Below are 21,130 nucleotides of genomic sequence, written 5' to 3'. Positions count from 1 at the left end.
TAATGCTTTAGAACTTTGGTGTTGGAGAAGACTCTTGAGAGTCCCTTGGATAGCAAGGAAATTAAACCAGTCAATCCTAAAGGAAATCAAGCCTGGATATTCATTGGAAGGACTGATGCTGAAGCTAAAACGCCAATACTTTGGCCACCTTATGAGAAGAGCTGACTCATTGGAAAAGACCGTGATGCTGGAAAAGATTGAAGGCAGGAGGAGAAGAGGACGACAGAGGCTGAGATGGTTGTTTGGCATCACTGACCAGTGGACATGAGCTTGAGTAAACTCCAGGAGGTGGTGATGGACAGGGAAGCCTGGTGTGCTACAGTCCATGAGGTGGCAAAGAGTCGGACATGACTGTGTGACTGGAAAACAAAGTTCTGTTTATTAAGAAGTCTTCTTTTGTATTCTAAGGATTGTCTCCTGAGATGCGAGGACCCAGGAGCAGCGGGGTCAGGGAGGAGGCAGAGCACAGGGTGTGGTCCACGAGGTCCAGCCAGCAAACAGCCTGGCCGACGGCCCTAGCCCCCTGGGACCTAGGTTCCGATCCCGGAGCCCCACACCCTGTCCTTGGCCTGACTCCTCACTGGCGACCTGTGACATTTGGGGGCTAGATGCTGGATCTCAGAAGGTCTATCTCTCTTCCCCAGGACAGTCCTCTCTGGGTCTGGTTGAGGCGCAGTGGGGCAGGAGTGGGCCCTGCTCTGTAGCTCAGGGAGCCTCAGGTCTCAGCCAGTGGGGCAGAATGGGCCCTGAAGCCCTGAGGACCCGCTGGGTGTCCCCCAGGAGCCCGCAGGCCTCCTGGGCTCGGGTACCGCGGCAGCAGCAGGTCATCTGTATGTCAGGACGAGGTCCCACTTCTTTCTCTGATAGTTTTCATGGGAGTCCTGTGAGGGCGGCCACCCAGGAAGACAGGGTGGGGTCCTGCCTTCACAGACGATCTCAGAGGCTAGGAGGCTGGCGCCTCATTGTTTCCACGGGACACGGTTCCCAGCCCACAGGGGGGCTGCCAGCTGCATGGCCCAAGGTGCCCACGCAGGAGACTGCCTGTGAGCTCGGGCTGGGGGGCCAGAGTAGGGGCCACGCTTCCTGGAAACCCTCCGGCCCCGCCCTGCCCATCAGCAGGAGGCCTGAGCTTGGTCTCCCTGAGGTCTGCAGGCTTTCGACCCCCCAGAGGGCCCTCCGAGCCCAGGATGGGAGGGTCCCTGACGGGGAGACAGGCAGAAGCCCAGGAGCCCAGGCCTCGCCACACCTGCTCCCTGCACACGCGTGTCCAGCTGGCTGCCCACCAGGGACGGAGAGATGCGTCTCTTCCTTCACGGCCTGCTCCCATGCCTCAGCCTGGCCCAGAGCCCTCCCTGCGGGCCCCGGGCCCCACCTGGACGCCAGGCTCAGTGGGCCTGGACCCAGGAGTCTGTGCTGCTCCCTTGGAGTGATGCCGTCACAGAAAGGCCTGGGCTCTCGCCTGGCCTCCCAGGGGTTCACTGAGTCCACAGATGATGGCGTGTCCTCTCCTTTCCCTCTTGCCACTTGGCATCTGGGAGCTGAGTTACAAAGTCCTCCCAGAGCCAGAACCATGGTGCAGCCTGAGTCCCCTGCTTGCTGGGCTGCTGTGAGGCCACGCTTCTCCCGGGCTGCGCGTGGCCTCCGCTCCTGCACCTCAAAAGCCCCAATGAGCCCCGAGTAAGCTGCATGGAGGACTGCCCTGCCAGTCCCAGCTGCTGTTCCCAGAAACCTGTGCCTCCTGCCCCGGCCAGGCTCCATGGGGCCACATCTGGTGACCACTGGTTGGGGGCCCCTCTGAAGAGGCCAGCACTGCAGGGTCGTCAGGTCCAGGGCCAGGTGTGGCCAGTGCCAGCCGACCCCAGCACACCCCCTGCCAAGACAGCAGGCTGGTTTCAACTCAGGCTCAGAGTTTGCTCTTCAGCCAAACATCTCCCCAAAGTAGACGTTCACGGCGGGTCTCAGATCACAGTTGTCTTTGGCAGCTGTGGGGCCAGCGGGGCAGGAAGGTTCCAAGGAGCCAGGTGACCCTTAATGACGACAACAACAAAACTCTGCCCTTTGGGACTCGGAGTCCTAATCCTCTGCCACATTCCTGTATGGTTACTAGAAAACCTTAATAATTTGGACAAAGGGTGGATAAGACATAGGCTAACCTCTGACCAGATGCTCCTGCTTGGACGGAAACCCTGAAAACCCACAGAAAAAGTGATCTGAACTTTTCACCCATTGAGAAAAAATACATGCACACACATACACTGCTGCTGCTAAGTCGCTTCAGTCGTGTCCAACGCTGTGCAACCCCATAGACGGCAGCCCACCAGGCTCCCCCATCCCTGGGATTCTCCAGGCAAGAACACTGGAGTGGGTTGCCATTTCCTTCTCCAATGCAAGAAAGTGAATAGCGAAAGGGAAGTCATTCAGTCATGTCAGACTCTTAGCGACCCCATGGACTGTAGCCCACCAGGTTCCTCCATCCATGGGATTTTCCAGGCAAGAGCACTGGAGTGGGGTGCCATTGCCTTCTCTGACACACATACGCACACATACACAAACCCACACACATACACACACATAGACATGCACACACACACTACACACATGCACGTATACACACCACAGACACATACGTACATATACACACGCGCGCACACACACACACAATGTGGACGGATGGGCATGCCATTCCAATTTCTGTGCCCATCGACACTGGATACGCGCCTCTGAGCAAGGCAGGGCCGGCTAAGCGCTCATCTGTGTCCTGAACAGACACCTGCCTCACAGTGGGAGGCACACCTGTCCCTCATCCCAGGCAGGTGGGAAAGGGCATCTCCCGGAGATTTAATCTGACTGTCTCATTGTGAGTGAGGCTGAGTGTCTGATCTCATTTGGGAGACATTTCTTCCTATTCTGTGACCCGTGTATCGTGGCCTTTGCTACTGTTACTGAGTTATCAGCCTTTTCTTATCAACAGGTGGCTCTTCACGCACGTGCACGGGTGCATTTTCACTTTCAAAGGTCAGTACAGTTTAGTTCAGTCAGTCGTGTCCAACTCTTTGCGACCCCATGGACTGCAGCACGCCAGGCCTCCCTGTCCATTGCCAACTCCTGGAGCTTTCTCAGACTCATGTCCATTGAGTGAGTGGTGATGCCATGCAACCATCTCGTCCTCTGTCGTCCCCTTCTCACCTTCAGTCCTTCCCAGCATCAGGGTCTTTTCCAGTGTATGTAGTTTATTTCTAGGATCTCACTGCATTCGCTCTTCTCCAGTCTTTACTTTCGTCACTGTGACACTGTCTCAGTGTGAGCTTCTGCCCTACTGTGTCTGTGATGTCAAAACCCACGGGACCTTTCCCGTTTCTCGCTGATGTTTTTCTCCAGGAGAGCCCTCCATCCCCTGCTCCCGCTCCCACCCCATCACGTGGCTCTGTCCGCCCCACTGCCCCCAACAGCAGGAGGCCGCCCTGAGGCAGGCTTGCTGCCATGTGGTCCACAGCCCATGCCTGGAGCTAGCGATCGGGGCAGACAGGGCTGTCCCTCCCTGTGGTCTGAGGGCTCCAGTGTATGGTTGGCCCCTGGTTCCCAGTTGGTCTTTCTGGTCTTGGGGAGGGGGAAGCAACAGTCCGTGGGGTGGGTGTGGGGCTCCTGTTCTCTGTCCTTGCCTGTAGCTCTGGGTCTCTGCATGATGGGAATTCCTTGCGAGCAATCCTCCAACCCGGCAGTCAGGCTGCAGGTGGCGCTCCCCTTCTCCCGTGACCACCAGACGGCAGTCTGCATGGTAATGAGCTAATTAAGCTGAAGACTTGATTGATTTTAAATGGCAATTTGTGAGTGGCTCAGCCATTAAGCCCATAATGGGTGTTTTAGAAGCTAGTGGGCCAAGCTCCAAGCGCCCTGGGCCAGCACACCTGCTGTGGCCAGCCCAGAGATGCTGTCCACCCACCAGGAGGGTGGCCGCTCCCTGTGGGGTCGTGTTCCCGTGGGCCAGACCCTCCCTTCAGCCTTGGCTTGAGTGTGGTTAGGACAGACACTCCTGCCACAGCTTCCGTGAGATGACTGGGATGACCGGCGGCCAGAGCACCTGCTGGGCCCTCTCCTTCCCGCCTCTGAGGCCCCAGGTGGCTGGGTCTCCTGGGGAAGCCGGGAGGATGGTGGGGGAGTCGCGGGATTGCCACTTGCTCCTCCCCGCCGCCTCCCAGCACCCTGGTTTGCACTGGGGGGACCTGAGGGGGGCCTGGTGTCCAAGGGCCCAATCACCCTCCTAACCTTCATCTCCTTTACTCTGAAGACAGAAGGGCCCACAAAGCAAGTCAGAGCAGTGAACTTGGCACCTCGAGCCACACCACTGCGCAGTCTCCGTGTCCAGCACCCCAGAGCCTGGGCGGAGGACATGGAGCCGGGCCATGGACACAGAGGGCCCTTGTCCCAGGGGAGTGCCCTGGGAAGCGAGTGTTGGGGGCAGCCTTTCCCATCAGAGCCGAGTTTGCCAGGAAGCCCACTGGCTGGGAGGACAGAGACCACCCAAGGTTTCCAGGACTCAAGCACCTCGCGTGTCAAGGGCCAACATGGGGCCCGAGTGTGCGTCCACTGTGGGGCCAGGGCCAGGTCGAGACCCACAGGCCACTTCATGGGCAGGAGCTATGGGGGTGGCCAGGACCACGCAGAGCACTGGTGCCCGAGGGAGACAGGACGGCTCTCTGTGCAGGACAGACCGGGGGCCTCGTGGAGGCTGGTCCCCAGGAACTGTGTGAGGCTGGCCTGGGGCAGCCTGGCCTTCCACAGGGACCTCCCAGCCCACAGGTCACTGACGGCGGAGGCCTGGCAAGTTACAGCTAATTGAGCTCAGCCACGCGATGGTCACAGCACGGGACACGTGCCTCGACCTGTAATTACAACCCTCGGACTGATGTTAAAGGTCAGAGGCACCCGCGCCAGCCAGCCATTCTGGAGGGGCCCCCGAGTAGGGCAGGCGCTGGGAAGTTACTGCCAACCATCTTCACACCCCCTTGGATCGTGGCCTGGGACCTCAGGCCTGGGTTCAGGCTGTCCGAGGCCACCGCCCCCAGGATCTCTCAGCAGATTCAGCTGAGTCCACGCAATGCAGAGGCACGGTAAATCCCTTGGTTTTACTTTAACGTGTACATCCAGACCTGCTTCAGAGCAGCCAAACAGTGCAACGCTTCCAGAGAGAAGGGTGGGAGGCCTGGGGCTCTGCCTGCTCCAGGGGACAAGCAGGTCCACATGGGACCTCAGGCAAAAACACACAGACATACACACAGGACACAGACACATGGGGACACACAGACACATTCAGGGAAACCCAGACATAGGGACACCCAGATAAACACCCAGGGACACACACACTCAGGGATATCCAGACATGCACACAGAGACACTCAGACACAAGGACACCCAGACATATACACAGGGACACCCCCCGCACACACACATGCAGTGACCCAAACCCACACAGGCCCCAGTTCTGACTCTCCAGTCCTCTCTACAGCCATGCTGTGGTCTCCCTGAGGCCCCTTTCTGGACAGACACTGGCCCAAGGACCCTCATTCTGTCTTCAGAGGCATCCACCCAGATGCCGTCCCCTACAGAGCAGGCAGCAACCACATGGCAGTGTGACTGATGATGTCACATATAATTATACACACTCAGAATCAGTTCAGTCACTCAGTCATGTCCGACTCTTTGTGACCCCATGGACTGCTGCACTCCAGGCCTCCCTGTCCATCACTAACTCCCCGAGTTTGCTCAAACTCATGTCCATTGAGCCAGTGATGCCATCCAACCATCCCATCCTCTGTCGTCCCCTTCTCCTCCTGCCCTCAATCTTTCCCAGCATCAGGGTCTTTTTCAATGAGTCAGTCAGTTCTTCGCATCAGGTGGCCAAAGTATTGGAGTTTCAGCTTCAACACCAGTCCTTCCAATGAATTCAGGACTGATTTCCTTTAGGATTGACTGATTGGATTCCTTGCAGTGCAAGGGACTCTCAGGAGTCTTCTCCAGCACCATATTAAAAGTAATAACAGTGTTTTCAAATGAAGCCACGCGTGAGCAGCCTTGTCTCTGCCCACAGGTGGGTCTGCAGCCAGCAGCCCCTCTCCACAAGCTGCACCTTCTCCCCAAGAGCCCTCTCGCCCGTCTTCCACGTCAGTCTACTCTACGAGCTCCACATACAGAGGCGCACACGTGAGCTCTGCTTTCACATGATTTCACGACTGGCTCTAACGTGGAGTTTGTGACAGTTACACCTCACGGCACCAACCGAGCCGCTCCCATTGTCCCAGCAAAGGAACCACTGTCAAGAGTTGTCTAGCCATCTGTGCCCTGGTTAATGACTATGAGGTCTGGAATAAACACCCACAACACTGAAGAGAGCCCAAAGACAGAAACCAGAGGGACCTACGCTTTGAGGAAGAGACCAGCACGAATCAATTTCCATGTTTCCTTATGGCTGTTTTCCAAAGGGCAGGTCTTACTGGGGGTCATGCAGAGTAGCCGACACTCAAACAGAAGCCTATAGCCTGACTGGATTGAAAAATCAGAGCTCAGGGTGATCACAGTAACTGAAAAGGGAGGAGGCAGATCCCAGAAAGGAAAGAGCTTGACAGGCCAAACCCCAAATTCTGTATGAACTCTTGAAATATCTGGCTGACCCTTGAATCACACACAAGAGGCAGGTCCTGAGATGCCTGCAGAAGCTAAAAATCCAGAGATTTCAGCTATTGTCACCACAGGGAGACACACTTGGAGTTTCAGCCCAGTCTTGGCAAAATAACAGTGACCAACAGCAACCACAAAAATCAGTGCTCTCCAGAAGAGCTAACAGGATAGAGTCTCTACAGTGCCTCAGTTACGTGTCCTGGAAACCATGCAAAAGCACTAGACATGTGAGGAAATGGAAACAGGACCCACAAACCAGTGGAGACCTCAAGGTGACCCAGACGTTGCTAAATCCTTGTAGCAGACAAGGATTTAAAAAGCTATTGCAACCATGCTCAAGGATGTAAAGGAAAATATATTTGTAATGAATTAACAAAGAGTCAATCTCAGCAGTGGAATAGAATAGGATTTGGTTTTTTTTCTTTTCTTTTTTCCTAAAAGAGCCAGATAGTAAATTGTTTAGGTTTGTGGGCTATACATTCTGATTTTCAATTACTCAATTTGTCACTGTAGCACAAAAACAGCCATGACATGCATGAACAGACAGACACCATTGTGCTCCTATTGACACAAACAGTCAGCCAGCCCATGGGTGTAATCTGCTGGCCCTTGAAATAGAATATATCTAAAAGAACCAAATTGCAACTCTAGAACTGAAGAATTCAATATCTGATACAAAAAAAGTCAACAGGTAAGCTTAAAAGCAAATAGAGACAACAGTAGAAATTTCCCAAAGTACAAAGAAAAAGATAAAAAGTGGACAGAGCCTCAGTGGTGTGTGTGATGCTAACAGAAGATACAGCATGTGTAAAGTTGGGCCCCTAGAAAGAGGAGAGGGAAAATGGGGTAGAAAAATCTGAAGAAATGACAAGCAAAAGTGTCCCTGATTTGATGAAAAATATAAACTCAGAGACTTGAGAAATACTTCAGATTAGATGATTTCTACTGATCTGTCTTCCAGTGAAGCTGGAGCAGGTGTGAGGAAAAACTAGGGTGCAGGGCAGGTAAGCTTGAGGGACCAGGGCCTCAGAAGAGGGGGTTGAGTAGCTGCTCCAGCTGGGCCCCGAGCCGGGAGCCATGGCAGAGGCCCAGGTGCAGACGGGTCATGCAGACAGTCACAGGGCGTGCTTGCTGGAGTAGCTGATGATCAGGTCACTGAGACCTCACTCCACAAAAGGATTCACTGAACACGAGCTATGACAGGCACACACCAGCAAAAACAGCCAAGGCAGGAAGAAGTAAGGTTTCCATCAGGGTCACACAGACCCCAGCACCACACAAACCCTCTCTGCACGAGATGTAAAAAGGGCCCAGAATGGCATGTACTCAGTGACTCTGCTATTATAGAATGAGGAAGCTAGAGGCTGGTGGCCCTGGAGGCCAAACAAACCAGAAAAGGCATTTTTTACAGTTCTACGATTCAAGAACAGAAAGTGAATTACATCACAGGGAGCCATCGTGGGAGGAGACAAGCCAACCTCAGTGGGGCTGGTGGTTGGCTTGGAGACTGAGGGTAACAATCAGATTTGCCTTGAAGTCCACTGGAGCCAGGACACAGGACACTTCACTTTGCTGGGGGAGGAGCGGGAGGAGGGGGTGGTGCTGGGCTTGGAGAATCTGCAAACATTTCCTGTAGGGGAGCAGGACTACATCTCATTGCCCTTTACCATCTGAGCCACCAGGGAAGCCCTCCATCGACCTTTATACTTTCATGTGAAAAATTTCAGCAAGGTGTTTTCTCCAAGGACATGTTTTCTGCAGATAAAGTGTGTGGTCAATGTTCCAAGGTGTCATAAACCATGCCTGCCGTTCACGTGGCGGCTCTGTCGCTGCAGCCACCACTATCAAGGTGCTCCCAGCATGGCCCCCAAAGCCAGGACTTTGTCATGGGCCACTGCCCGGAGCCAGAGCAGCAGGAAGCCGTGGGACTATCGATTTCTGATATGGACATCGCGCTGCAGAGGGCAAAGGGTTCCCAAGGCAGGGAGGCCATCAGAGGACCCCACATGGGCACCAGGTCATGAGAGAAGCTGGAATGAGAAGCTGGTTCTCATCCCCGGAGGAGAACAGTACTGCCAACACCCTCACTGGGACCACTCTGCACCCCCAGCACGCAGGAGGCTGAGGACCAAGTGCAGCAGCTGCCCCAGGACCCTTCCCTGGATGCTGCCCCTCCCACCAACGCTTCCCCCCGCTGGTCCCCAGGACCCCCCATGGCCCCCCACCCACCACTGCTGGCCCCCAGGGGCCCCCATGGCCCCCCTGCTGGGGCTGCTCAATGGAGCCCCACCTGCCTGAGGGATCAAGAGTCAGGGTTTCTGCACATTCGAGTGCTTTCTGTTCTGAGGTCACTAGCACGTTACTGTTTTATCCCTTGTAGACTAGGTTTCCTCATCATATGAGGATAAGGCTAGACCTTTCTGGGCGGCCATAATGATGAAAGTCAGATTCCTGCAAGGAAGGTGGATTAACGCTTCTTTCCCAAGCCAGGAAAAAATAAAAGGGCGATGGTGTCATTTATTTTCTTTATACTTAGATTTTTGGTGGGGCCAGCAGGAAGGAGGGACCTGAAAATGCTGGCATCCCAGCCCTTGACCCACGCAGCCCACAGGCTCCCACTGGGCCCCGTGAGGTCTGGCCGCCCGCGGGCAAGAACAGCCCACTGGCCGCCGCTGGGGGTGGGGATGGGAGGTCTGGGGCCCGAAAGCCAGTGGCCGGATGACGTGAGGAAACCTGCGGGAAAAAGAGCCTCAACCTCGACCAAAAAGTGCGTTCAGCGATTACAAACCTTTTGTTAAATATGAGAAAATACTGGAGCAGAAACTGAAGACTCAACGGAGGAGCTGGAGGATGAAGCTAGAGGTTTCTCAGGAGACAGAGGACGAAGACAGAGGAACCAGCGCAGCGGAGGAAATTCAAGAGGAGAAGGCGCACACGTTCTCTCAGAGGAGCTGGCGGGAGGTTGCCGCGGGCTCCGGGTGACCTGCCCACAGGGGCCCCGCACCGCGAGGCAGACACGTGCCCCTGAAGCGCACCATTGCCGGGGGGCGGGGGTCCCCAGCGTGAACCCCGTGGGTCACAGGCTGCTGGGGGCGGTCAGTGTCACCTCCACTGCACAGCCAGGCCCTGAGCAGTGGGAGAGTCGCGTCTGTGGAGAATGAGTCCACACAAAGGGGTCTCCCCAAGGCCGAAGGCATGGAGTGCCAGGTGAGGTGCCAGTGGAGGGCAGAGGCTGAGAGCAGGTGCTGGCCTTGCAGAAGGCTCGAAGCAGCGAGCAGGGGGCTGGAGGCCAGCAGCCTGGGTCGGGGAGAGGGGGGCATAAATAGGACATTCAGTGTCAATTCGGAGGAAACTGCACCGCTGACCCCGGACGGCACCGGCTTCAGGAAAAGGGACGGGCCCACAGGGGCCAGAACAGCGCACGTGCTGCCCCCATGGCCACCTTCTGTGTCCCCAAGCGCGCGGGCTGAAGTCTGTGCCGCAAGCCTCCTCTGGAGGGGGTGGGGGGGTTCGGCTCCGCTCGGCAGGACAGGGGCGAGAGGGTTTCCAGGGGAGACGGTCCCCTGAGGCCCAGACCAGAGTCCACGCCTGCCGCCCGACCCTGGACTTCCCTGCCCGGACAAGACGCCGGAGGCTGTGGCCCCCGCCCCGCACACACCTCAAGGGCCGCGACGGGAGGGGGGCCGGAGCGCGGACCAGGGCGTGGCCGTGGGCCGAGGACCTTGCTCCCGGACGGTGCGTCTCGTTTAACTTTAACTGCCCGCGCGCGGTAAGGCTGGGGCCGTGCGGATGTGGCTGACAACAGCCAACCCTGGCCCCGCGGCTCCCGGAGGCGGGCGGGGGCGGTGATGCAGGGGTCCCACGCGCCCCGGGCAGCCCGCCCTCGGACGCGGGCACCGCGGCGGTGGGCGCAGGGCCAAGCTCCTCCAGGGACAGAGCGCGGGGCTGGCCCCCCGCCGGCCCCCCGCCGGCCCCCTCCCTCGGGCCCGCCTCCGTCCGCGCGGAGATGTGGGTTAGGCTCCGATGCGTCATATCCGCCTCCAGAGAAGTTCCGCGCGTTGGCACCCAAAGGGGCCCCGGGGAAAACGGGGTCCCCATGGAAAGCCTCGGGGTGCCTCTCACAGCCAGTCCCCTGGGTGCCCTCTGGGGCGCTGCAGAGACCAGGGCAGGGGTCCCCACCCCCCCGCACCAGCTGGACGCCGCGGTGGGGCGGGGCGGGGGAGATGTTGGGAAGAGGGTCCCAGAGCTCCGGGGCAGGAGCCCAGGACTTGAACCCTCTCCCCTGGTCTGTTGAGAAAGCTGGGCCTTGTCCTTGGGCGGCCGCCATGCACGCCCACCCTGCACCTTCCCGTGCGCCCTGCGCGAGCACCCCGGGGAAGGCAGAGGGGTGCTGGGCCGGGAAGGCCTCTGGACCCCCTGCGCAGGCCGGACTCGGAGCTGAGAGCGCCCGACCTGCAAAGCGTTCTTGGTTCTGTCGAGTTAATGAGTAAAAGCTCTCCACAAGGGGTGCCACATTCTCCATCCCAGGGCCTGCCAGGAAAAACCAGCCTCCTTTCCAGCTTGTCCTCTGAAGGTAGGGTGTTGGGGGCTGGGGGACGGCTGGACGTGGGGGCGTGTCCACAGGCCCCACCTCACAGGCTCACCCCTGAGGCCTGCTCACTAACTCTACTTTTAAATGGCAGTCAGCTGACCCCTCCCCCAGATCCTAGCAACAGGGTACCGGAGACCCCAGCACGGAGAGGGTCACTAGTAGTTGGGGTTTGAGGTGCCCCCGCGTGGGGCTGACGCGGGTCCACAGAGGTCACTCCTCACCTGGCTGGCTCCATGCAACACCCTCTCCAGCCACAGACTCAGTAGGTGAAAGCCAGCGCCCTGATGGGGCCGCTAAACCATCCCCACCCCCACCAGGGGGGCTGGAGCTGCAGGGACAGGTGTGGAGGCAGGAGTGCCCGGCCCCCCCTTATACGCACTGGAGGGCCCTGGCCCTGTCCTGGCCGCCACTGTGAGGTCCTGCCTCCCACCACTGACCTCAGACTTAGTGTCTGGAGTCATTGTGTCTGTTTTGGCATTTTCATTTTCATTCAGCCATTATTTGTTGAACTCTTATTAAGCTGGGCGCTGTGCAGGGTGACTACGAGTTCACGGAATGTCCACCAGGCACCTTCTAAGCACCTGTTAAGATGCTGGACCTGGCCGTGTCCCCACCGAGGAGGCTGAAGTTGACAGTGGACGGTGCAGATGGGACCAGCTGCCCTGTAGCCCGAGGCAGGTGCATCACGGCCTCAGACTGCCTTCGGCTTCTGGAAAGCCGGTGAGACCCCTGGTTCTCAGGCCAGTCCCAACACCCCACATCAGAGCTTCTGGGGTAAAAGGGGACAGCAGCTTGCCTGCAGCAAGGCCTCTTCCTGTCACAAGGCCTCTTACGCGCAGTGACAGCCCAGGCAGGAGCCAGGCGTGGGGAGCCCTGCAGAGCCTCAAGTCCTGTGAGGCTGAAGGCAGCCTCCAGGAACTCAGCCCAGCCGTGCCTGCTCAAGGCAGTGCCCACTGCCCACCCCGAAGCCCTGTGAGCCTGGAGCCCCACGAGCCCGGGCCTGGCCCCAGCCTCACCCCAGAAGCTCTGATGTGAACTGTTGGAACTGGCCTGAGAACCAGGGGTCTCACCAGCTTCCCAGAAGCCGAAGGCAGTCTGAGGCCATGACACATCTGCCCGGGGCTGCTGGGTGGCCGGTCCCGAATGAACCGTCAAGGAAGGAGCAGGAGGACGGCTTTGCCACCTCGGGGTGTGGAAGGGGCGGCAGGCACACTTGATGTTCCTGGGCTCACCCCGCTTGGCCCCCGAGTCCCTGCAGGTGTGGCCAGGGTAGGACATGGGCTCCCGGGAGCCTCCGTCCGAACTGGCTCTGCAAAGCAGCTGGAGGCAGATGGACCCCCACCCCGCCCGCAGGCAGAGCGACAGCAGGCCTGACTCTGTGCAGGGCCCTGCAGCGCCCCCGGGCACAAGGCCTTATGTCCCCCACTCTCTGGCTACAGGAAGCAGCCTTCATTCTGCCTCCATGACCTTCCCTGAGTTCTAAGGGGCAGATTCAAGCAGTTGTTCATTAGGGAAGGGAGGGGATAGAGACCAGGGAGGGACAATCAAGAGCAGCCTTGGGGCAAGGTCCTGTTTTCCCATCAAGGGACACACACCGGCGTCTCTGAGCCATTCTGCAGATACGGAAACCCCTCCAGGTGGGAGCATTAATGATTAACTATATGCTGCCTGCAAGCATGCAGACCCCAGACCAGTCGGACCTGAAGGCTGACGATGTGAACTCCTACTTAGCTCACCACCCACCCATCAGAAGAATGTCCATGAGCTGATCACGCCCTCTGAACAATTACTGTGAAACGTGTCACTGTCCTCCCCAGTGGGGACACATGGCTTTGGGAGCAGGAGCCCATGGTAGACCCCTTTGCCTGGCAAAGCGATAAAGCTCTCCTTTTCTACTTCATCCCAGACTCTGAGATTCGATTGAGCTCTGGTGCCGGGAAAAGCTAAGTCTTCGACATCAGCTCTGGGGTCCTGCCCTTGGAGGGGGTGTCCGGTGACTACTCCGGCTGGAAAGGCCTCTGTGAGCCCAGTACACAACTCTCGGGAGCCAAGCATCCTTCCCCTGCCTTCCCCCCACAACAGGCTCCTTGCAGCAGCCCTCCCTGAGGGCCAGCTTCTCCTGCTGCAGGGAGGTGCTTCATGTCCAGGCCAGTGCTCCTGACTGTGTTGGGGTATGTGCGTGCGTGCTAAGTTGCTTCAGTCGTGTCTGACTCTTTTCAGCCCCATGGACTGTAGCCCGCCAGGCTCCCCTGTCCGTGGGATTCTCCAGGCAAGAATACTGGAGTGGGTAGCTATTCCCTCCTCCAGGGGACCTTCCCCACCCAGGGACTGAACCCGTGTCTCCTGTGACTCCTGCATGGCAGGTGGATTCTTTTCCGCTGAGCCACCGGGGCCTGGGGCCGAAAGCAATGCAAGCACGCACCAGAGCCCGAGCCAGTCTCACACCTCTCGCGGACACTGGCAGGGAGAGCTGGGACCCAGAGGCACATGAGGGGACCTCAGGTCCCCAGGTCCACGGCCACACGGAAGCTAGATCTGAGCTGGTGCCACGGGTGAAACTCTCAACCCACGGGCATGAGTACATGGCCCCGGGGTGGCCCTGTCCAGCCGGGCCACGTCGAGCAGGAGCGGGGGCTGAGCTGCACCACGCCCCCTCCGTGCTAGGGCCACGTTCTAGCAGAGTGGCTGTGGAGGCTGAGGGCCCGTGTCCACTCCGGCCCGATGTCCAGGCTCGCTAAATCTGAGAAGGAGCAGAGCCCTGTGAGCTGGTGGCCCCTCACCCTTCTCCTTGTCCCGAAAGCTGCTGGAGACAGACGTTTCCAGCTTCCATGTCCTGCCTCTCTTTCCCGGCTGAGAGCTCACAACTGGCTGGACTTCGGCAGGGTATCTCTGCAGGTGGCGAGCTCCCTGGAGCTTCCCGACTTATCCAGGAGGAAAGGGAGCCTGCCCCGCCCTCCTCCGCGAGCCCACACCCAGCCTCCCCTGCCCGGGCCACGTCTGCGCCTGAAGCACAGAGTCTGACTGGGGCCTGGCCCACCGGGCTCAAGGCCGCCCCGAGGCCATGCCCCCAGCCTGTCCCCTTCCCCACTGACGCCCCGCAGGCTCCCCGGGCCCTGCCGGCCATCCCTCTCAGCAACGCTCTGCTCCCTGGTTGGCGTCTTCGCCCGAACCACCTTCCCCAGCCCCTCTCGCTTTGCCAGCCCCACCCTTTGCGGCCCGTCTTGACTGTCCCCCAGACAGGAAGCCTGCACCCTGGCCACCACCTGACCCCTCAGCCTGGACTCTGAACCCCGTGTCCAGCGAGCCCCAGGGCCTCTCCATTCTTTCCAGAACGGGCACGTAAACGCTTGGCCTGCAGGTGTGGACTTGAGACACAGCAGTCCCAAGGACAGACCCCACGACCTTGAGGCACCACCCGGGGCCTCAGCCCTGGCTCCACAGGCCGGTCAGACTGGCAGAGGTGAGATGGACCTCACCCCGCCCCAGGGCACCAGGGGCCTGGAGGCCAGAACGCGCCCCCGACAGCCGCCTCAGGGCCTTCGCAAGACCCTGGAGCCACCTGAGGGCCACCTGGACCCTGGGCCACCTCAGGGCCACCTGGACCCTGGGCCACCTCAGGGCCACCTGGACCCTGGGCCACCTCAGGGCCACCTGGACCCTGGGCCACCTCAGGGCCACCTGGACCCTGGGCCACCTCAGGGCCACCTGGACCCTGGGCCACCTCAGGCCCAGCTGGACCCTGGAGGCGCCCACCAGCCACAGGCTCTCTCCTGCCCAGGCCCCTGCCCGCCCTCCCTGCCCTCGCTGGCACATGGTGCCAGGTCCCGTGGCTGTCGCCTGCCCCTGGGGACTGACGCACTCTGAGGGAGGTCTGCTCTGTCTTATCGGAAGCCGTGGCACCACCAGGCACGTGGCAGCATTAGTGTTGGCAAAATGACTGTTAAACGAGCGCCAGGAGCTACAGCTGCAGAGAATCCAGCGCGTCGGCCTCAGCGATAAACAAACGCTCAGGCCCAGAGGTCATCACTGCGCGTGCACCCGGCCAGGATTCGCACGGGGGCGCGTGAGCTGGCCGTGCAGACGCTCTGGCCCGCGCGTCTGAGCCTGTGGGTCTGCTCTGTCCAGTCTTGTGCCAGAAGGCAGGACTGGGTGTGAATGCACAGAATTTCAGCTCGTGGGAGAGCTGCTATGGGCCAGGCCTCAGGGGTGAGCTGCCCCCGCCGCAGAACCCCAGAGCCCCGCCACGCCCACGGGGCTCTGAGTAGGTCCAGCCTCGCGAGCCCGCCAGGTGGTCGCCGGATGCACGCCTCACGGGAGGCTGTGTGATAATTCGGTTCAGAATTTGAGGGGCTTCAGGAGCCTCTTGCTGGGCCAGCTCCTGGAGGGTTTGCTGTGTCTGTCCCTTCACTGTCCAGTGCTATCCGGCCAAGCACACGTGTCCGCGGAGACCTACAGGAGCAGGGCCGGGCGGGCTGGCCTCCAGGCCTGGGGCTCTGTGCCGCCTCTACGGGGCTGCCCTGCCTCAGACAGAAGGCCTGGGTGCTGAGGGGTGACCTGAGGGCCCATCTGATGGGTTCTGCAGGCAGGACTGGTGGGGAGAGTGACCTTCGCAGGCCCCTGGGTTCCCCTGGCACCCCTCTGACCCCCCGCCCTGAACAGATAGAGGGAGACAGACTTCCCAGCATGAGAGGGGGTGGAGCAGGGACAGGAGACCATGGGCAGAGTCGGCGAGGGGGGTTTGGATGGAGCAGGCGCAGGTGTGTAGCCACCCTGGCGAAGCGGGTTTCTCTCAGGAGTGCACCCAGGCCACCCCCAAGGCTTCCTGGTGCAGGGGCGGGGCCCCCAGCTGAGCCCCCCTCAGCCCAGGGAGGACCCCACAGCCTGGGCCCCAGTGCGGGGAAGTCAGTCCCCGGGCCCAGCAGGGGCGGAGACAGAGGAGCCCCTTCCCTGAGGGATGGCGGGGTGCGTGGAGGAGGGCCCAGGGGAGCTGGCCCTGGCTTGCGGGGACCCTGGCTGCTCCATGCTCCCGCTAAGGCCGCTGGGACGCTGGGCAGACGATGCGGGGTCCGGTCGGGCATGGGGCCGGGAGGGCCCAGCAGAGGGGTCAGCAAGCTTGGGCCCCTGTCTTATCGTCCCTGTGGTTCTCTCGGACGCCTTTGTGGGAAGCTGCCAGACAGACGGCTCCCCAGGGCGTCCCATCTGCCGAGCAGGCAGGACCGGGGTGTCAGCACCTCCCAACCTTTGCCCCTCGTCCCCGGGACACTCCAGAGAGACACCTTAGCTCCAAATGCCGATTGTTTTACAGCCACAGTAATTCTCCTGCAGGCGGTTCCTGAGAAGGGAGACTTTACAACTGCAGCATAGGAATGCCGCACCTGTGGCAACTCCAGGGAGCGGCCCTGATCCCAGGCCTTGGCCAAAGGGCCTTGATCCATCTGTCCTGCCAGGCTGGGGTCCACTAGGGCCCACGGGCTCGTCTACACCAGGGAGCACCCACCAAGCTGTCCTGCGGCTCACCCAGCCTTTCCCGGTCACCCCTCCTCCAGACCCTCTCACAGACCCCCTCAGGGGTTCGAGGAAAATTCAGTGGGAGCCGCAGGAGGAGGGTGCTCCCACAGGAAAGAGGAACAGGGGCTGGACACAGCAGTGGGGTGCTGATAGGAGCAGGGCCCTCGGCTGTGAGAGCAGAGCCCTCACTACCGCACCACCGGGGAATTCCCACAGGCGCCTGGTTTCGACTCCAGGAGGTCAGCACTGTCCGCCACTCCCCAAAGCCCAGGAGCACGCCTCGGGGCCCGCGCTGGTGCCCAGGGCCCACACCAGCGCCCGGGGGCCACACTGGCACCCAGAGGCCCACACTGGCACCCAGGGGCCCAATTGGTGCCCGGGGCCCACACCAGCGCCCGGGGGCCACACTGGCACCCAGAGGCCCACAATGGCACCCAGGGGCCACACCGGCGCCCGGGGGCCACACTGGCACCCAGGGGCCCACACTGGCACCCAGGGGCCCAATTGGTGCTCGGGGCCCACACCAGCACCCAGGGGCCACACCGGCGCCCGGAGACTGCACTTGAGAGAAACCATGGACATGGCATCCAGTCAGCACAGAGGCCCTGGGTGTCCCAGTGCGGGGGTCTGTGCCCCCTCCCCTGGCAGGGCTGGGCTGGACCACAGTCGCGCTGACCCGATGAGAAGCTGCGGTGACAGTGCTTTCCAGGTGACAGGCACCGGGGCCGGGGGAGCAGAGCCTGGGCGGATGAGGAGCTGTAACCCCAAGGCTGGAGTCCAGCGGGCACACGGACAGGAGAGGGTCTCGCGTCTCCAGGGGCCAGGCTGCTGCGGCCTCTGAGTCCCAGGTCTGGGCGGGGCTGGGTGTGTGTGTGAAGAGGGTCACACCCGAGGCCCCCAGCTACTCCTCAGGGTGCCCAGGGGACCCTTCTGATTAGGAAAGACTCCCCCTGAGCCCCCTGCAGAGCCCCTTCCTCCCAGGCTGGTGAAGAGGGAGGAGGTGACTGAACCCCTTGCAAACCCAGGGGCCGCGTGGGCAGGGCCAAGGCCTCCGAGGACCACCGCGGCTGGGGCCTCCGCCCCTGCCAGCCCCCCACCCAAGCCGCCTCCTCTGAAGCCAGGAGGGCCCATATGCACTCGTCTTCCCTGGAGTGTTTCTGCTGGGGTCGGGGCGGGGGGTGGCTTGGGAGCCGCCCTGAGAGAGGCGGTGGGGAGGGAGGTGGTGAATCCTCGCCTGCCCCTGGGGCTCCTGGCTCAGGAGGAGAAATCACACCTCCCAGCAGCTCTGGCCAAAAGTCAGTGCTGCCCTCACCCCCCGCCCCCCGCCCTGGGAACACCGCGGCCAGGGGGGAGGGCAGGGAAGGGGGATCCTGCCCTCTGCCCACCTCTAGGCCCTGGTTCTGGAAGCTGCCCGGATACCCCATCCCAGGCGGACTCCCACTCAGTGTGGCCCCAGCTTCAGGATCCAGCTCGGTCGATGTGGGCCCACGGAGCATCGGCCCCCAGAGGAGGCGAAGGAGACAGAACGGGAAGAGGAAGAAGGAATCCAGCCTGCTCCGAGGCCCCAGTGGGTCCTGGTCAGTGGCTGCAGACTCAAGACCCCCGGGGAGCACGTCACCCACCCAGGGCCCTGGGCTGGCCGAGAAGGAGGACTTGCCCCCTGCGGGGTCCCCGGGCACATGGGTACTTGGAGGTGGCTGGGTGCGGGTGGGGAGGCCTGGCGGAGCTGCAAGGGGGGGACCAGCTGAGGGGCCAGGAGGGGACAGAGCCGGAAGGAGGGGGCTCTGGAGGTGGGGGTCACAGGACGCCCAGGCGCGGGCCCTGGGGACCCACGGGAGTCAGTGCAGCAGGTCCCGGAGGACGGGGCGAGGCTGGGAGGGGTCTGGGCGTGGGGGGTGGGCCCGGCTTGTGTTCTACGATGAGAAAGCAGGGAGGGGGAGCCACCAAATGCAGGGCAGCGTGGGGGCCCAGGGCGGAGGGCAGTCCCTCCGGTCTCTCTGGGGCCCCCCTCAGTTTCCTTGGCATGCCCACCCAAGCCTCCCCCAACGTCTGCCTCGCGCCCCCTCAAGTGGAACCAGCAGTTCCCCTCAGGTGGAGCTGTTGAAAGGGCAAGGGGTGGGGCAGGAAGACCCCCCTCAAGACTCAGGACGGAGCAGGCTGGAGCAGGCAGCACCCCCCCCCCCCCCCCAGAGAAGGTCCCCTCAGGAGGAGTGCCCGGAAGACAGGGGGCAGGCTCTTCCTGGAGAGTAACACCAGCCCTCCACGTGCATGCCCCTCGTCTGGACCGGGGCTGGACTTGCACAGAAAGTTTTGTGCAATTTGCTCCCAGAGGAGCCTGAGGTCAGGGTGCTCCTAGAGCCCCGGGGAGGCTGGACCTGCCCAGCAAGTGACCAGTGTTGGCAGGTTCCCCGAGGCGAAGACATCCAGGGCAGACTTAGCATGTGAGACCATATCCTCTTGCTCACATTTCACTTCTGACATCAGGAACTCCCACAAAAAGCCAGCGAGTGGAGGGCACTCAGGGCCGGGTAGGCATGGCCAGGGAACTGAACAGACATCAGAGTGGTAAGGAAGAGACCAGAGAGCTTGAAGAAATAGAACGACGTGACGGACTTAAAAGGAAGCTGGTTGGCAGAGCGGACACACGCAGGCGAGGCTGAAGCAGAAGCAATCTGTAACCAGCCGCCACCAGGAACCCCCCAAGCCAGGTCCAGAGTCCTCGGACAGACTCTCCCCAGAGCCTGCCCCTCCCATCCTGCTGAGGAGGCCGTGCCCCCCAGACCCCCATTTGGAAACCACTGCTGACCCGTCCCAGTCCCGGCTGTTCTGTGAGTGTGTGGGGGTGTCCTCAGACCCCCCGCCGACAGAGTTTCCCCCGCTTCACTTGCTAAGACACACACGCCATCACATGTCCACCACCCCGGAAGACCCTCCCTGGTGTGGAAACTTTCGTCCTCAGCTGCTCCTGAGAAAGCTGACCTTCCTGTCACCTTGCCTGGAGTTTCCTGCAATTCCCACTTTGCCGGCTCAGTGGAGCAAGTCAAGAGAAGAGCGATCTTTCAGACCAGGATTTTTAATAGAGAAACACTGTCAATGGAAAACTCGCTCCTGTAAATAGGATTTCACTGCACTTCGTGTTGAGTGGCACCGTTTTTCTTTCTGCACTGGGGACGGAGTGCTCCGGCACTGGAAGGCAAGGACATTCCCTCCGTCCTACACTAACCCGGACAAGCCCAACACACAGAAAAGCTGGCTGCCGGAGCCCCAGCGCGGAGTAACCATGGGCGTCTGCGGGCAGAAGCAGCCGGGACTGCGGAGACCGGGGAGCCAGGGACGGGAAGAGGCTGCGCCCGCCCGGCCAGGACCAGGTTACTGTCGGCCACGCGCAACGCGCTCCGGGTCCGGCCAGGCTCGCCGGTCTCTGAGCCTCTGCCTGCGCTACCTGAGTCCCGGGACTGGCCGCTGCGGTCCCCGACCTGACCTCCCGGAAGCCGGCTGAGACGCGCCCCTTCCACAAGGAAGACCGCGGAGCCGGCGGAGCCGGGGAGGAAGGCGGCGCGGACGGCCAGCTGTTCCCTGGGGGCGCAGGAGGGGGCCTGCCGCCGCGCCCGCGGAGCCCCGGGCAGCTTACCGATCTTGGCCAGGCTGGCCACGAGGATCCACAGCGCGATGATGTACGGGTCCTGGACGTGGTGCCATTTGAAGGTGACCACCTGGAAGCCCTGTGTCCCCCCGTGCGCGTCGCCGGGCTCCTCTTCCACGCCCCGCGCTCGCGGCAGCTCGCCCAGCGCCAGCAGCAGCGCCAGCAGGACCCCCCATCCGGGACCCGGAGCCCAGCGCCCCAACATCTCTGTGGTCGCTCAGCGCCTTGTCCGGATGTTCATGACGCGGGAGCCCTGGTGCGCTCGGCGGGACGCTCGCGGGACTCGCGTTGGGCTGCGCGGAGCCGAGCGCGCTCTGGGCGCAGGCTGCTGTCCGGATCCCCGCCCGCCGGGGTGGCCTTTAATCCGGCGGCCCCCTCCCGCCCCGGGGCGGAGCCTTCCCGCCCGCCCCGCGCTCACGCGAGCGCAGACCCAGCCGCCCGCTCGCCGCCAGCCCGCCCGCCGCCGGCGCACACCCACCCGGCCCGGCCGGCCGCCGGTCCCAGCTTCCCACCCGCGCGCCCCCTGCCCCTCATCCGCCGCTCCGTCCTCGCCCCGCGCGCTCCTCCTCCCGCCCTCCTGGGACCCGGGCGGAGGGCGCAGCCTCGCTGGCCGCCTCGCCTTGACGGGGAGGGCAGCGCGGGAGGGGCTGGGGGCGGGGGCCCGGGATCCCCCCGGCGGGGTCGGGGCGCGGTGCCTTGGGCGCCCCTCGGCGGCC

At 61.4% G+C, this 21,130-nt stretch overlaps 1 protein-coding gene across 2 annotated transcripts in view; it reads right to left on the bottom strand.

Annotated features, from left to right (window-relative positions):
• The window catches only part of SLC9A3 (solute carrier family 9 member A3), a 37,859-nt gene extending 17,173 nt beyond the window's left edge, over positions 1–20,686 (bottom strand). For both annotated transcript variants that reach the window (XM_027520386.1, XM_027520387.1), the window contains exon 1: positions 20,403–20,686. In XM_027520386.1, coding sequence (XP_027376187.1) covers positions 20,403–20,619 — 217 coding nt within the window. In that variant the 5' untranslated portion in view covers positions 20,620–20,686. The remainder of the gene's footprint in view (positions 1–20,402) is intronic.
• Positions 20,687–21,130: the final 444 nt, after the last annotated feature.

The sequence above is a fragment of the Bos indicus x Bos taurus genome, chromosome 20 (genome assembly GCF_003369695.1).
Source record: "Bos indicus x Bos taurus breed Angus x Brahman F1 hybrid chromosome 20, Bos_hybrid_MaternalHap_v2.0, whole genome shotgun sequence".
Classification (NCBI taxonomy): domain Eukaryota; kingdom Metazoa; phylum Chordata; class Mammalia; order Artiodactyla; family Bovidae; genus Bos; species Bos indicus x Bos taurus.
This window is presented reverse-complemented; position numbering and strand designations above follow the sequence as displayed.